The following is a 17,326-nucleotide window of genomic DNA, read 5'->3' as shown; positions in this document are numbered from 1 at the left end:
TTTGACAGCTAATGCCAGGAAGGAGGAACAGGGTGGGCTTCTGGAGGACTGGCCCACACTCTGTTTCTGGATCTGCCTGTCTGTATGGGTCTATTCAATTTGTGAGAATCCATTCGTTCACCACATGGAAGATCTGTGCACCTTTTTTGTATGAATATTATACCTCGATATAAAAATTTAAAGAGTATATTATAAACTTGGTCAAGTTAGTAAAAATAATGCAATATTTTTCTACAATATCATATACTAAGTCAAAAGCTATTACTTAGCACTTATGCCTTGCAGATCGCATAACAGAGAAGACTAAAGAAAACTTCCAAATTGGAATCCTCTCACGGAAACAATTTAAACTCCCCTAAGCCTTGAGGTTATCAGGATGTCAAATGGTTCACTGTGGAAGAGGTAAAAGAATCTTCTGAATCTGATATGCCAGGCGGGATTGATTCCCTGTCAGAAGGGTTACGTATGCAAGGCGTTGGCATTTTCCAACGGAGGAAACTGAGCCCCGGAAGTTACGTGATTTGCTACCATCATCGAGTTAGTTAAGTGGCAAAGCCAGGAAAGGTACTCCCGTCTGCCTACCCAGAGGCTTATGCACGCTCAGCAGTGCCGCCTGGCAGGAGGCCGGCACAGCTGTGATGACAGTTGTACTGGCAGACCTAGAAACTTCTAACATCTAACAGGCCCCACCAATCTAGCAGGTTGGCCTTCCTGATCGACTGATCTCTGAAAACTGACATTCCTGACAGAGCGCTTACTATGCATCCAAAGGGAGAGTTAAAGGAATAAAAGGAGCAAAGTAAAACGCTGCTTCCTGGACAGGTGAGCTGGGAAACGCAGAAAAGGTCAGAAAGCCTGGGCTCAGGGCCACTCCCCACAAACAGCCAGCCTCTGGACCCTGAGCGAAGCATTCAACACCCTACGCCTCAGTCTCTCACACCTGCAAATCAGGGACAGGAGGCATACTGCATTCGCAGACCGCACACTACAACCACACCAGGTGCTGTTGCTGTGCTGTCGAAGTCGCTGTGCGTTAGAGCTGCTGGGGACGCATTAGGACCTCCCTGCCGTCATCAAGATCCTGACACTGCACTTCGCCTTTTCGTGTTAATACATTCCCGGAAGTGAGAATGAGTCCTCCCAAAACACCTGGCCAGGACCTTGACATGGCGGTCTGCCTCCTTTTCTTCCACGGAAGTACTTCAAACCTAGTTCAATTATTATTAGTGTTTAAACACAATACTTTTAAAAAATATTTTCTAAAGTTTATTTATTTTGAGAGAGAAGAGAGAGAGCATGCACAAGTGGAGAAGGGGCAGAGAGAGAGAGAGGGAGAAAGAGAGAATCCAAGCAGGCTCCACACTGTCAGGACAGAACTGGACACAGGGCTCAGTCCCATGAGTCATGAGATCATGACCTGAGCTGAGATCAAGAGTCGGTGGCTTAACAGACTGGGCCACCCAGGCGCCCCCAAAACACCTTGTATTTTCTAATAATTCCATTCTATCGAACCAGTGGTGCTCTGCTGTAAAGACGTAATTTGTGACTAATAACAACTAAGGTTTGTGGCACAGCAAAGTAGTTAAACGCACCGAGTTCTGGGGTCACACAAAGCTAGTTCTAATCCATGGAGCCTCACTTATTAGCAGAGAGTGTTTGTTCATGTTACTAACCCCTGAGCTTTCATCTCCTCATCAGCAAGGTGGGGATAATAATACAACTCACCCTTACAAGTCCCAAAGTACCATAATGTATATAGAGCACTTACTCAGTGGGGGAGACTAAAGATGGCCACAGATTCTTGCCATTACTCCCATTAAGAGGTAGAGTGCAAATCTCCTCCCTTTGCTTCTAGGCGGGCCTTAGTGACTTACTCCATCAATTACATATGGCAGAAATGACATTCTGGGATCGGTGAGGCTAGGTCACAAGAAGCTTCCGCCCAAAGCTCATGGAACACTCCCTCTGGACACAGCCAGCCCCCATGTGACATGGCTGCCTACCCTGAGACTCTAGGTTATGAAGAAGCCCAAGGTAACTGCATGGAGAGGCCACATGGAAGGAGACACTTGGGTAGCCCCAGCTAGTCGAGCCATCCCAGCCCAGGCACCAGACACGTGACTGACCCAGCCTGCAGATGGCTCCAGCCCCGGCCAGCATCCGACTGAAACAGCAAGGAAACCCCAGGCAAGGGCTGCCCTCTGAGCCCAGTCAAACCACAGAACTGTGAAAAAATAACGCACTGTTCTTTTAAGGTACAAAGTGTGGGGTAGTTTGTTATACGGGAACGGATAACTGAGACACTCAGATGGTGTGTGGCACATGAGTTACACTCAGTACGTGGCAGCTGTTGGGATTACGGAGATACTCACACACCAGACTCAGGCTCAACCGTATAGCAACATCCTTCCTAATCGAAGGCATTCTGAAGTACTTTCTTTTTTTTTTTTTTTTTAATTTTTTTTTTTTTCAACGTTTATTTATTTTTGGGACAGAGAGAGACAGAGCATGAACGGGGGAGGGGCAGAGAGAGAGGGAGACACAGAATCGGAAACAGGCTCCAGGCTCTGAGCCATCAGCCCAGAGCCCGACGCGGGGCTCGAACTCACGGACCGCGAGATCGTGACCTGGCTGAAGTCGGACGCTTAACCGACTGCGCCACCCAGGCGCCCCTCTGAAGTACTTTCTTGACTGGGGACGAATGGACTGTGTTTTGGCTTCAGCTCCAGGACTGTGTACCAATCTTGCTCAACTATTACTGACCCTGCAGGGATTGGAGCAGGGGCAATTATAAATTCTTTTAGTGCCTGTAAGGAGGAAGCCAAGCATGTACGAAGACGCAGGCAGAGTGTAGCTACCCTGCTCAAAAGCGAGGACGAAGGATGTGCACATGTGGTTAGCTGTGACACAACCGTGGTGATTCACAAGCCACAAGTGCAGGGCTGACGGAAGTGAAATGTCCAATAACGCAATTCACATTAACAGCAGCAACATACTCAAATCAGTAAATCATACAATCAAAAGGTTAGCAACCATATTTTAAAAATATGTCTATTTTTATTGTACATTAGGTTACATTACTAAGATTAAGTCATGAGGTGGCAATCTACAAATAATACAATTCATCTTTTTAAATAAGTATCTTTCTTCTGAAAACGTATAGACTGTATTTATTACTAGTTCCTTTTAAACCGAATTATTCTGCAAGGTCTTTATTTTATTTTATCTTATTTTGAGTTTTTTTATTAACATTCATTTAGTTTTTGAGAGTCAGAGAGAGACAGAGCACAGGCAGGGGAGGTGCAGAGAGAGGGAGACACAGAATCGGAAGCAGGCTCCAGGCTCTGAGCTGTCAGCACAGAGCCCGGTGCAGGACTCAAACCCACGAACCGTGAGATCATGACCCGACCCGAGCCGAGCCCAGTCGCTTAACTGACTGAGCCACCCAGGCACCCCTATTTTTTTTTTTTTTGGAAGATCTTTAAATGACTGAGTTCATGACTCCCATGTCTATATAAATAATGCTTTTATGAGAAGAACGTTCTTCAAAAAGCCTAATGCATTCTTTGCTTTATTTAGCCACATACCCTCTGAGGCTTCAACAGAATCCAGGTATCCCTGGGAAGGTCTAGGATTATCAAGGCTGTCCGTGGCCTGCGTCACATCAAAAAAAGGAGCAAGAGGGGCGCCTGGGTGGCTCAGTCGGTTAAGCGTCCGACTTCAGCTCAGGTCACGATCTCGCGGTCCATGAGTTCGAGCCCCGTGTCAGGCTCTGGGCTGATGGCTCAGAGCCTGGAGCCTGCTTCCGATTCTGTGTCTCCCTCTCTCTCTGCCCCTCCCCCGTTCATGCTCTGTCTCTCTCTGTCTCAAAAATAAATAAACGTTAAAAAAAAAAAAATTAAAAAAAAAAAAAAAGGAGCAAGACAGTTGAGGCCTTACTCCCCTAGGAATAGCACCCTAGGCCAGCACTGGGCACAGCTCAACACACACACCTCCACGTCGCAACAGGCATGCCCAGGGACCCTGATTCCTGGAAATACAGCCTCCTTTTCCACAGTCCTGCCAACATACTTCATGAAGGACAACAGCTTCCATTAGCCCACAGCCAACCTCAGCGGTCAGAGTAGTTTTTCTCAGGCCCTTTGAAGACTCCATTGGCTTTTTTAAGGGGAAAAGCAATCCCATGGATCCTAAGGTAAACATTAACGACGGAGTAAATACATACAAATAATAAACGTACACACAAACTGCTTATGCTATTCTGAAACCACAAAATAAAGGTAAACATATTAATTAAATACAAATTAAACTCCAAAGCCAACAACATTCAGATGAGTATCCATCTCCTGTGATGGATAATGCTGCTCTGTTTAACTGTAACAGCTCAGGGCTGGGGAGCACCCTGAGGTCAGCGTGCTGTCACCATGTGATGGTGTAATTCTCTCCTACTCCACACATAATCTGTCAGCAAAGGGTTCGCTTCTACCTTCAAACAGCCCACGCAGGACCCCGTGCACCGCTGAGGCTGCCGCGCCCTGGTAGAAATCACCACGACCTGGTCTTCTGCCAATTCCCTGCCTGCGGACCACCCTCCACGCAGCAGCTGCGACCATCCACATAAAAGGGAGGTCAGACCTTGGCTACTGCTCTGCCCAAGACCTTCATCAGCACCCCCTGCCCACCAGAGGCCCAGGAAATGCCACGGTTCCCAACCTGCCCACCAGACGCCATGGGCTCAGGCCCCAAACCGCCTCCTGCTTCCTTCCCAGTGATCACTGTGCTCCGGCCCCACTGGGCCACCCGCCGGCACACAAACTCACCAGGCGTGCCCCTCCCACCCCAGCCCTGGGGTCCCCTCTGCCAGCTCAGGAATACTGCCTCTGTGTCTTTACTCAAGGGCCTTCCTCAAGCCCCTACTCAACCACCCCCTAACCAGCCCTCCCAGTGCGCCCACCTGCCTTCTCTCCATAGCACCTATCACCATCTGCCGTACTAGGTATTTACAAGCAGTAGCCACTCCTGCTGGATGTCCGCTCCACAAGGTCAGGACCGTGGGTCTGATTTGTTACCCGCTGTATGCCCAAGCCCTTGAACAGTGCCTGGAAAATATCTGTTACCTGTGCTGCAGGGTCACTAGTCTTCACATGACCTCACGCATTATCTCTGTACTCTGCCTCTGTTCTTATCTCATTAGCCAGCTTTTACAGGCACCGAAGCTGTGACACAGTTTTGCCACACGGTGATCACCCTGAAGATCCACGATGTACTTTTATCTATTTTTTTAAAGAACAGCATTGAAATGAACGGGCACAGAAAACTACAGACCCCACGGGACAGAATGACAGACCCGCTACTTTCCGAAACCCCATCTTGAGAAACCCTAGACTCGGGAACGGTGGGGAAGGCAGAGTTGTTGTGACTCAAGTGGTCACCATGAGGCCAAATAATGATGCGCACAGATAAGAGCACAGTGTGACCTGAGAAGCCACTCGAGTGTCTGTCCTGTTGATGACAGAGCTGGCATGCCACAGCTTACAGGCACAACCTTCACGTTTCAAGGACCTCTCACAGTCTGACCCACATTACTTTCCGGTTTTATTATCAATTTGTCAGTTATTTCCAGTAACAACCAAACGGATCTCTACCCATCAAACATCTCGTTGGCCCTGCAAGAAGTTTTTATAGGTTTTAAATTAATTACACAAGCAATGCGTGCTCATTAAATAAACCAATGAAGAGAAAGAAGTGATTTATAAGTGCAAATTAGTCCCTGCCCCACGGGGATAACCACTTGACAAATGAGTCTCTTTAGAACCTTTTCCTGTCAGTGGACGTGTATGGTAAGCATCGCCTCTCCCACTCACTCCCCAACACTTCCCTCCTCTGCGCTGGGCCAACGTGGCTCAGCAGCGGGCACCCACATGCCCTCCCTGACCTCTCCCAAACTCCTTGGCCCTTCCTTGGAAACATCAGGCAACGAAGCATCATGTGACTTCCCGCAGGGTCACCTGGGGTTGTTTCCCACGTGCGCCCTATCACACCAAGCACATTGCTGGAGCGTAAACCTCAAGGACATCGTCCCCTCCTCTCTGGGAAACTGTTCTATGCGCCTACAGCCTCCCAGCCATGCAGCGAGCTCCATTCATCTCTCAAGGCACACGGCTCTCAGTTAAACCCTCTTTTACTATGAAAAATAAGCCCACTGCCCCAAACAAAAGAGGGTCGTGGAGACTCAGAGCACAGTGAAGGGAGGCTTTAATCAACATTCTTGGAAGAGCAGATGTCTGATGGACAGGCACGCTCGGGGCAGTTACAGCAGGCAATTTACCTCCTAGCGTGCAAGTCCCTCCCCTGATTCCTCACTGGCTGAGTGCTACAGACATTACAGCCTTACCCGGAAGTCGCCTATGCCCACGTAAGGCAAAAAGTAGTCTGATGGGAACAACTGTACATTCCTTGAGGTGCCACAGACTTCAGTTCTTTGGGGGCATGCTCACTGCGGAGCACATGAAAAACAAGCCCACGGAATGGAGAAGGGAAGAAGAACCAGGAAGTGAAGGGTCTAAGGGTTTGGGACTCCACTGGGCGGAGGTGGGGGGAGTCGTACCTATTTCCAATAGGTTTTAAACCTACTGTTACCTAGACAGCACAGCTCTTATTTGGTATTTCTGAAAATGAATCATCTCACTTCTCGCATTTACTTTATACAGATCCCTGTTTGCCAGCATTACTCTCCAAAGGGTAAAGCTGGCCGGGTTTTCTGGTCTATCCTGGCAGCAGAAGGGAAGGTCACCGGGATCGGCTCAGCATACACTCCCCACTCAGCAGTGGGGGAGCAAGTGAAAAGCAGGCTAGAAACATTCCCTCTGTGAGCTAAGCTCTAGATGCCTCTTTCAAGAAGGACAGTCTGATGATTCATCGATGAGAAGTAGGGAGAATAAGAAAACAAATTAAGACGATGGGAGAAAATGATCCTGCAGGGCAGGAAAGAACAGAGACAACACAGAGCAGGACAGTGAGCTTGATGTCGACCATAAAATTACAAGTGGTCATCTGAACATAACACCAGAGACAAGGAAAGAACAGGAGTTACAAGATGGGGAACAGGAGGTGAAGGAGGGCAAGTCGGACGATTTCCTCACACCCACAGGATTTCCAGCTAACGACAGGAAACAAGACTGTGGCAAGTTTGTACAATTATATGTCATTATAAAGAAATGAGGCTCAAGGCGTCATCCTGGATCCCTCATCTTTGTGATCACAAATGAAAATTTATCACTTCACTAATCAATCATTGTCCCACCTCATAATTAGATTCGAAATTTAATTAAGATGAGCATGTGTTACTTTATAATGAAGAAAACAGCTCTTCAGAAGATTATTATGGAAAAGGTTAGAAAATTTTTCGCTTCTGAAATGAGAGGTAAGGCCATGAAATATGTAGGATTGATGCTATGCTTTTTTTTTTTCTTAAAAAAGAAAGACTTTTTAAAAATCATTATTAGAGACAGAGAGAGCACGGGCAGGAGAGAGAGGGGGGAAAAGGAGGAAAGAATCTCAGGCAGCCTCCATACTCAACATGGAGCCCAATGCAGGGCTTGATCCCAGGACCCTGGGATCACAACCTGAGCTGAAATCAAGAACCAGACGCTCAACAGACTGAGGTATCCAGGCACCCCCCAAAAGGACTTTCTTAATTAAGCTTGCCATAAATCTAAATACCCTGGCTAATAGTCTGACCAGAAAAAAACAAAAAACAAAACTTGCCCTTTGCCATCAGAGGGCAAGTGGGCAAGTTCTAAGTGATACTCTTCATGCACAGGTGTGTGCATGGGTGTCTCTCTCCCCCGCCCATCTCCCCCCACCTTCCCTACTCTTGTCTTTCTTTCTCTGTCCCTGAACCAGCTCTCCCTCTCTCTCCCTCCCTTTCAGGGAAATCTTTGATAGAGGCACCTTTTAGGACTAGGCATTCTATCTGCAGATCCCAGTTAGAATACTGACTCCATGAGAGAAGAAAGGAAGTGATACTGGATAGTGCAGGTATGTTTTTCTTCTAGAAAAGCAAATACTGTTGATAAAAAGGGATCCAGCTCTCTGCTACCCTGTTCAAAGCAGAGAAAATAGGAGGGAACCGATTTCCCCTATATTCTGTTGGCTCTCCAACAGGGCTCATTCAAATTCTGGTAATCCAGCTCTTCCAGGAGCCTCCCAGGGAACTGAAAGCAGCCTAGACTACCTTCTGGGTTAAATCCTGAGCGAGCAGAAGGTTCATGACCTCCAGAGAAGTCAGAGCAGGTCTGAGGTATTCGAAGCAAGGAAATAGATCAGAAAAAGATTCGTCGAAACAGAAGATTCCACAGTGAGAAACCCATTCAGTGACCCCGATGTTCAGTCCCTCTTTTTTTTTCCTTATTTCAGCTGACAAAGAGTTAGACATCAAGAGAGACAACTCTGGTTCCTCAGGACCTACTCAACTCTCAGCAGCTCAGGGGTCACACCATGCGACTCAAGTCACAAAACCGAAGTCAAACCCCAGGTAAAGCAGGAGCCCCATGTGGTCTCTGACAGAGACAGAGCGTCCTCACCACCACCCTACCGACCTGCTCCTCCCCTCCTGGAGCTCCTGTGCCCCTCCCCCAACTCCGGGCCACATCTGCTTTTCCATATAACACTTACCGCCTTCTAACCAGCCAGAGAATCTGTTTTCCCACCTTTCTGCTAAAACGTAAGCTCCATAAGGTCAAAGCCCTTTGTTTTGCTCAAACATACCACTGCCTGGCACTTGTAGGAGCTGAGAGATAATTTGTTGAATGAGTGCCATAAAGGTAAGTGGGAAAGAAAACTGTAATATACACGAGCACATATAAGACCATTCAACATCAAGTATGTTGTCTGCTCACAAACATGCATAACCCAGAAGAAGCAACGAGGTGGCAACTAGAAAAATTGAGACCTTGGGACTTTCTACAAGATAAGTGGCCTGGATTCGTGGCAGAAAAAAGGAGGGGAACTGTTTTAGATGAGGGACATGACAAGCAAATGTAGTACATGGTCTCCGTGGATTTCTTAAACAGCTATCAAGGTCATTTGGGGACAACTGGAAACTCTGAGTATGAACTACATACACGATACCATTATATCTGTGTTCAGTTCTGGGCATTACAGTTGTGAAGGAGAACGTCCTTTCTTCTAAAAGATACATTATTATATAGGAATCAAGTGTCATAATGTCTGCAATTTACTTTCAGAGGGTTCAGCGAAAAAATACATTAGAGAGAGAAAGAGATAAAAAGCAAGAGACTGGCAAGATGTTATTCCCACTGAATCTAGGGGAGAGACTTACAGGCATTCGTTGCTCTGCTCTTTCAAATGTTTTGTGAGTTTGAGACGTTTCAAAATAAAAGAAGGGAAAGAGGGAGTTAAAAATAAAAGACCCCATTCTAGGGAGGTAGTGGGGTCAACAGGACGGTGGTCAGCCCAGGAGTGGAAGGGCTGTGCTCCCTGCCTCCCTCACCTTCCAGTCACCTCAGCCCTCCAGAAAATACCATGAGAACCAGAGTCCCACCTGCTCTCCCCAAGGCCTGAAGTCCACACCCACTTTCCATTCTTGTCAAAGCCCTGTGTGTTCTTTGAGGCACTCTTCAAATCCTTCCTTCTTGGAGATACCTTCCCAGATTCCTCCTTTCCCAGCCCCCCTGTATTCAATTTAACTTCCTTGTCTCCCGCTGTACCATGTGACAGGATCCCACTCATCGCCATGGCCACGAATGTTAGTTCCTGTGCACGTGCCTGTCTTCCCTGCCCGACCAGGAACCTCTCCATCACCAGCAGGGACCAGAACCCCGTCTTCCCTGTCTTCTGTCTCCAGCAGAGTTAGCCCAGCAGGCAGTCAAAACAGACGTGGTGCAAAAACTTTCTACCCCTCACCTGTCCTCATGTCTACTAAGACGGATGGCGGTCAGTATGTATCATAATCTTACTCTATTCCTTCTGCTGTGCTTGGCTCTGTGGTAAGTGCCATCACAGGAATACAAGTGATGTCATTTAGGTCACTGCTTTTGTGTCCACATCCCAGGAAAGGTAGAGGGCTTCAAAGACAAGGCTCATGGCTGTCCTACCTACCTGCAGCCACCCACAGCAGCTCCTGGCATGAAAGAATCACTAGATAGATGGTGAGCGGTTGAACGGATGAATGCCTATTCCATTTTCAAGCACGTATTGGAAATTGTAAAAATAAAGATAAATCAAAGTGTAGTATCTGCAGAGACAGGCAAGCCCTAAAAGTAATCTAACTTGTTGGACGCAATTAAATGTGAAGATCTTTTGTAACTCACGAGCTCAAAATCTTTTTGTGCCCTAGCATCTTAGAAAGTAAAGTTTTATATTTTCCAATGGCAATGGGCTTGGAGCAGTCCCGAGGGATACGACAGACAAATTCATGAGAACAGTGACACCGGGCCAGGGGAAAGGGTGGGGGCCACATGCCTCACAAGGGATGGGGAGGGACCACAAGAAGTTTGAAAGTGCCTGCAAGTGACTCTGACGCATATCCCAGGGAGCACTGAGCTCAGAAGGCTGAGAGAGAGATGTAGCCATTGTTGACCCTGAAGAAAAAAGGAACAAAGAGACCCTGGCGGAGTCCATCAACCCTGGGGAAAAAAGGAACAAAGAGACCCTGGCGGAGTCCATCAACCCTGGCGGGTGCTCGGTGTTATCATACGTTGGGCGCTCCCAGAAGACATCCCACTATGTCATTCATATTTATTTTCAACCCAGTACCACGCTTTCCACAAAGGGTTCAATTTAATACAGGAATCAGGTTTGGTAAGAAACAGATTAGATTTCTAGTCTCTCTACATCCTCCGCCACCAACCCCCCACACCCCAAGAAATGGGGTTTCTGGGAAAAAATGAAGGTGAGTTATGTTAGAATCTCTTGGAAAGCAATTCGGATGAGTGCCTGGCCCAATCCACCCCGTCCTACGCATTCCATCCTTCCACGATGACCCAACCAGATGCACCTAGTCTTATGAATGCTTTCGGTGACGGAGTGCTCACTCAAAGTAGTCCATTTGAGGGTCCATAGCTCTGACTGATCTGCTTAGCTGTCCCACCCTTGGGTCCTAGAGCCTCTGGGGATCACACAGTCCCCTCACGGGAAGGCCCTGCACACAGCTGAGGTCTCTGCTGCCCAGATACACCAATCCCAGGTGTTTGCTCTGTGATGAACCATCACCCGGATCCTAGCAGAAAGATGAGCACCAAGCTCCTTACCAGAAGCAGGGACACCCTCAGCTGTGTTTTAACCATGCCACTCAAGCTGTTGAGGAAGTGGCAGAAATCTCTAAACTGTCGTCAAGACAACCAAAGCCCAAATATAAATCTCTTTGGGATTCCATCCGGAAGCAGTTTTTAAGCGTACACACCCAGAGGAAATAATAGAAGAAAAGGAAGATCCTCTCCGCCCCCTCCTCCTCCTCCTCTTCTCCCTTCTCTCCCTCTCTCTCCCCCTCCCCTTGCTTTCTGCCACGTGGTGATGTGTGTTAAAAATGCACACTGGGAAGCTTTCCACCTTTGGGGTTGGAACAGCTGCTGCCTCGATATTGTTTTTGTTAGCTTTTTTTTTTTTTTTTAACATACTTCGCTCTTTTTAAGGGCATTGTTTTCAAGCTACATGTTTCATAATACTAATTCAGATTACAAAGTGGGATGATTGGCACTTTATTGACAAGAATGGGACCCACGGGTCCTGGGTGTCTAATAAGGACCCCTTTTCATCGTGTGCCCCTGGCAAGCACACTGTCCTGCGTGACTAGCTTCCACGGCACCCTGGTTTATCCCAGGAAAGGGCATTCACAAAGGCTTAGAATAAACACAAGAAAAGCCACCCATGACAGCAACGAGAGCCAAGAATTTATAACAGGTAGCCTAAATAAACCCAATGCTCTTGAGTCCTTGGTTTGAATGCACAAAGCATTCAGGGAATGCTCCCCAGACTGCTGTTGACTCCATCTGGGAGCACTGACCAAAAGAAGCAAGACAGACATGCTGAACTTCATGGTCGTGAAAGGCACAGGTACAGGCGGAGAAGACCTGTCATCTGGCTTATTCCACCTGTTGCAAATGACCTTCCCGCTGGGAACCTCCGACCCCGAAGAGGCTGCAGACCACAGCTAAGAGGAATAAAAGTCTGCACTGCCCACACTTTGTGCCTTAAATGGGAAGTGCATCCTCGAATAGCCACGAAACACTCAAGGCCGATGGCCGGGCACAAAAAGACTAGCCCCTCAGCCTCCCCAATGAGACAGCCAGACTTCAGTTAGGAGCTCTGCATTCTCCATCACCTTCTCAAGGGGGCACAAAAGAAAGTGACATGACAGAGGGCACGGCTTCTAAGGTCTCAGTCCGACTGAGACTTCAGGAAGATGTCGTGGCTGAAAAACAGGAAGCTGAGTGCTAGCCATGTGTTAAGACTTCATCTAGAAAAGAGACCTCCCGACAAAGAGAACCCAAGAGAGCCCAAGGCTCCTGCTAAAATTTTGAGGACTTTTGGCCTTGTTCTTGATTCCTTCTTTTAGTCACCGACCTGCAAGGTTCTCTCTCAAATTAAGAGAGTGAACCCAAGGTGGTTAAAATGGCTTTGAACTCACCCAAATGCTATCTCACCCAGAGAACCCCCCCTATAGGAATGAGCAGCTAAGAATACAGCCTATCACATACATCTTACCCAGGACAGGCCCAGGCAAACCACAGGACCTAACAAATTTCACTCAGTGTGGGGGATAAGGTCACTGGCCCTCTGACCTAAACAAGACTAAAACCTAGAGCCGCTCTCACAAAAAAGAAGGCCGCTGGGGTGCCTGGGTGGCTTAGTTGGTTAAGCGTCCGACTTGGCCTCAGGTCATGATCTCATAGTTCTCGTGGGTTCGAGCCCCGCATCGGGCTCTGTGCTGACAGCCTGGAGGCTGCTTCCGATTCTGGTCTCCCTCTCTCTCTGCCCCTCCCCCACTTGTGCTCTGTCTCTCTCTCAAAAACAAATAAATGTAAAAATATAAATAAATAAATAAATAAATAAATAAATAAATAAATAAATGAAGGCCGCTGACATGGTGTTACGGGAATGATGCTTCCAAGCTTCCATCCACCCAGAAAAACCTTCTTGCTCTGCTCTGGCAGGGCTGTGTCCTCGCAAGCCAAACTCCTACCAACAGAGCCACTGCAAAGAACCAGGGTGAGGCACGGTCTCCAGGAAGCCAGCTAAAAGGATATGTTTCATTCGCAGAGATAAAAGAAAAGAAGTAAAGGGACTTCCTCCAGCTCTCTCATACACCAGGCTTACTAATTGTCACCCTGGAATCACAGGTTAGCAGGACATGGTACCCTGTATCTTAGCAGATCATCTGGTACAGTCCTCTGCCTTAAAAGGGAAGATGTTATGACGTCCATTTTATAGATGAGGCGACTGAAGTACTTGCCCAGAATTGCACGGCCAGTGATCCATTTCCTTGTAGGAGGATACGGAGACTCATCCCTGAACAGTGAAAATAATTCCTGTGATGAGTAGCACTTGTGCCTCCTAAGCAGATGACAAAGGAGAAAGCGTGGGGCGGGGGGACTTGGGGGCAGCCAAAACATCTCCTACTTCATTTACTCCCGAGGCCCATCCTGGCACACACAATACACATCAAAGTTGCTCTTGATTCCTTGGGACACATGAGGCTGGAATGACCCCTCGCAAGGAAAACACGAGATTCCCGGAATTTATGTCGAAACCATGTTGGAGAGCCCCGCAGAGGGTAAAACCCACACTGCAACACAAATAAAGGTCAGCGGAGGAAGACCGGGGCAGGATCCTTTTCCAGATCCCAGCTGGGGCTGAGCAAGGCAGGAGGGCAGGAACACTGGGTAGTTTGTGCCCAGGGTGACAGAGAAGGGAGGGCCTTTGCCAGGTCCCCTGGAATTCTAGGCGAACCGGACAATCTGGTGTGAACGACAGTGATGGAAGACAGTCGAGAACGTTGTCCAGCCAGAAGTGTCAAAGGAGCCTAGATGGAGCCTAGACGGAGCCTAGACACCTGGCTGGTCTGGTACAATTCAGTCCTAACCTGGGACCATTTCCTCAGCATAGGCTTCCCGTACATCCAGGACATCCGTCTCCCATCTCGACAGACCAGTGAGCCTTTCTTCTAAATAACGACGGGTCTACCCCTCTGCTGTTCTTTTTGTAGGAAATGGTTTTCTTGGGAGACCAGCCTTGCCAGGGGCAGTACCCCAGGCATCGATGCCGAAGGCTGCTGAAAACACGGCTTAAAACCATCTCTTTCAAAAGAAGAAATTCTGGAATTTGGTGTGGGCACCCGAAAGGAAATGACCCTGACTATTATCTGAGCTCTCTGCCGCGGGTCTTCCAGGGCCTGCCCTGTGTCACCCGGCAGGTCTGCCCAGAGCAAAGGGCTTGGGTATTTCTGTCTTTGTTTCTGGCTTCTTCCACATTTCCTCAGACTCCTCAGAAAGACCCACTCGGGGAGGGGAAGCGGTGAGAGGGGAGAACTTTCTCATCCTGCACAGAAGTTTTCGGGCGCAGTGCTCTCCAGCACTTTTCTCTTCACCTTCCAGCCGGGGCATCCCCTCGCATTTTCTCGCGTCTGGCTGGGCTTTCTCTCCCACCCGCCCGCCCTCCTCCTCCCCCTCCCCCTCCCGCTCCCCCCAAAAAGTGAATAAACCAATTGCCCCAGAGACGCAAAAAGGATCTGGAGCCTTGGCTGAGTAACTTAAAGTTTCCGCCGGAAGGAAATTATCAAAGGCGAAGGAGAAAGCCCTCGGAGGCCGGAGGGACCGCGGCGGCGGCGAGGAGCGGCGGCCGCTCTGCGTGTCCCAGCGGAGGGTCCCGCGGCGCGGCCCGGCCCGGCCCGAGCGCGGCGGGGCCCCAGCGGCTCCCGGGCGACGGGCCGGCCGCGGTGAACGAGCGCGAAGCTCCGGGGCAGGCTCGGACCCGACCCCCCGCCGGGCTGGGAAAAGAGGGCGCAGTGGACTGGGGGCGCAGGGGCCGGGAGGGGGGGGGGCGCACGGACGTGGGTGTCCCCGGCGGAGGGCGGCGCAGGACTCACCCCGAGAAGACACACTTTGAGCTCCCGTATCGCCATCATGTGCTCGGGGCCGGACCGGGCAGGGGCTCAGCATCCTCCGGGGCCGGGGCCGCGCCGCGCCCGCGCCCAGCCTGCGTCCTCCAGTCTCCGCCTTTCGCTCGCGGCAGCCCGCGGGCGGGACCGCCGCCGCTGCTATTTCTGGGCCGCCGGCCCCGCCGCGGTCGGTCACGTGGCCGCCGGCCGGCTCCTCCCGGGACTTCGGGTCTAACCTCGGCGGCCCCCAGCTCCCAGGAACGCCCCCAGACGGCGTCAGCCACCAGGGGGCCGCCCCCGGGACCTGCGGAGTCCTTGGCAGAGTGCCTCCCCGGTCAGACCTGCTCAGCAGCCGGACCCCGCTCTGCACAGCCCCTCCGCCGTCTGCCCCTCCAGCCTCGCCCGGCTGCAGTGCCCCGTGGGGTGGAAGGAGGACAGGGTCCGCCGTGGGGAGACCCCACGGCTGGCTGCGTCCCTGAGGATTTCATTCCTCATCTCGAAGTGGATGCTGCCGGCCGACGTCCTTTATATGGGAACACTTCGAGATCGGCCTGCAGTCCCGTCGTTAACGGACACTCTAGGATCCCAGCAGAAATGAAGCCCCAGAACAGTTAACTTTGCAACCCACCTGCTCCTGCAGTTCTTCATGCCGGGGCTTCAACGTACTCCCATGCACTTCTTAACTGTCAGCCCTGAGTTCATTTTTCTATATGTAGTTGAAAATGGTTCCCGAAGCAATGATCTCTTCCTCCCTCCAAAACAGATGTGTCCCTGTCTGAAAAAGGAAACATGCATTGCAGAGAGGAAGCTGCCTTGCTCAGTATAGAAAATGCCTGGGCAGACACCCAAGCCTCAGAAGTATAGCTAGAAATATGTAGCTCCTGGCCGATCTTCTGCAACTTTCCTTAACCAGCAAATAAAAAGAGGCTCTGGCTTGAGATAGTCAAGGAAATCTTGTGGAAACTGTCCTCTTTTCTCCATCCATAGCCCAGAGAACCACATCCACTCAGACAGCTTCACTTGTTGCTACTATATACATGTCAGCTTTTTGGACATATCCATCTGAATAATCCATTGGTATTTCAGATTGGAAATAACATTTCTTACACTTCATCCCCTGTCCCAAGCTTTCAAGCCTCTCTCCTGACTTGCTAATTTTTTTTTTTTTTTGAGAGAGAGAGAGAGAGAGCACAAGCAGGGGAGGGGCAGAGAGAGAGAGAGGAGAACAGAGGATCTGAAGCAGGCTCCGTGCTGACAGCAGTGAGCCCATGTGGAACTCAAGCTCATGAACCATGAGATCATGACCTAAGCCGAAGTCGGGCAGTCAACTGACTGAGCCACCCAGGCACCTCTGACTTGCTAATTTTGATCAGTGACCCTTTCATTCCCCCAGCAGACCACCCACTTTCATTATCTGGTTTTGTTCCTCCTGCAGCCATGTTGAAGCGACCTAGAACCCACATGACCCCCTACAGTGGGGGCTTCTGAATTGATACCTCCAGAGAAAAAAAATCCTACATCTCTAGAGTCAAAACAGGCCCCCAAGCTGACAATTGGCAATTAAATTCCCCAGCGCAGCAGGGTCTTTCCTGGCCAAGTGCAGGCTTGTGGGGGGTTATTCACACAAATCTGGACTACGTGGTTCAAAAAGTAGCCGTGGACAAGATACGCGTCTTATTGAACATGAAGATTGTTGTATCAGCCTCTGTCCTTGGTTTAGTATCCAAAGTAAGGGTAGTCTTTCATGTGGGCAGTGGGAAAAGAGGTCCACCCAGTATTACCCAGCCGTGGTCATAATACCTCACTGTCTTCAGATTTGCTGAGCAGAGACAAAGGCAACACAGTTGCAGAGAAATGTCCTGGTAAAGCAGTTCCATGGCCAAGGTCCACAGCAGCCCTTCCCTAACGCCGGCGCTGCCCCTGACAGTATGGCTTGAGTCTCCATGTTACAGTCACTTGCCTTTGGCCTTTCTTCTCGCTTCCCGAAAGCCGACTGGACCAGAATGCAAGCCTTTCCATAAGTGGGAATTCATACACTTCAATAGGTCACAGAGGGCAGGACCATTCCCAGACAAAAATGAGCTGACAAAATTTCTCTTCGATTCCCTTACCCTCTTTCATGATCCCTCTCCTTCTATGCCACTCTCCACTAGCCTAGGCATCTGGGATGCTCGTGTGGTGTCTAGGCTCTCCCAAAACAATCCCTTA

General features: G+C 49.5%; 1 protein-coding gene across 1 annotated transcript in view; it reads right to left on the bottom strand.

Annotated features, from left to right (window-relative positions):
• RAB31 (RAB31, member RAS oncogene family) overlaps nucleotides 1–15,298 on the bottom strand; it is a 131,921-nt gene extending 116,623 nt beyond the window's left edge. Inside the window, 1 exon segment of the mRNA XM_032595386.1 lies at nucleotides 15,107–15,298. Coding sequence (XP_032451277.1) covers nucleotides 15,107–15,145 — 39 coding nt within the window. The 5' untranslated portion in view covers nucleotides 15,146–15,298.
• Between the last annotated feature and the right edge of the window lie 2,028 nt (nucleotides 15,299–17,326).

Source organism: Lynx canadensis, chromosome D3, assembly GCF_007474595.2.
Source record: "Lynx canadensis isolate LIC74 chromosome D3, mLynCan4.pri.v2, whole genome shotgun sequence".
In the NCBI taxonomy this organism is placed as follows: domain Eukaryota; kingdom Metazoa; phylum Chordata; class Mammalia; order Carnivora; family Felidae; genus Lynx; species Lynx canadensis.
This window is presented reverse-complemented; position numbering and strand designations above follow the sequence as displayed.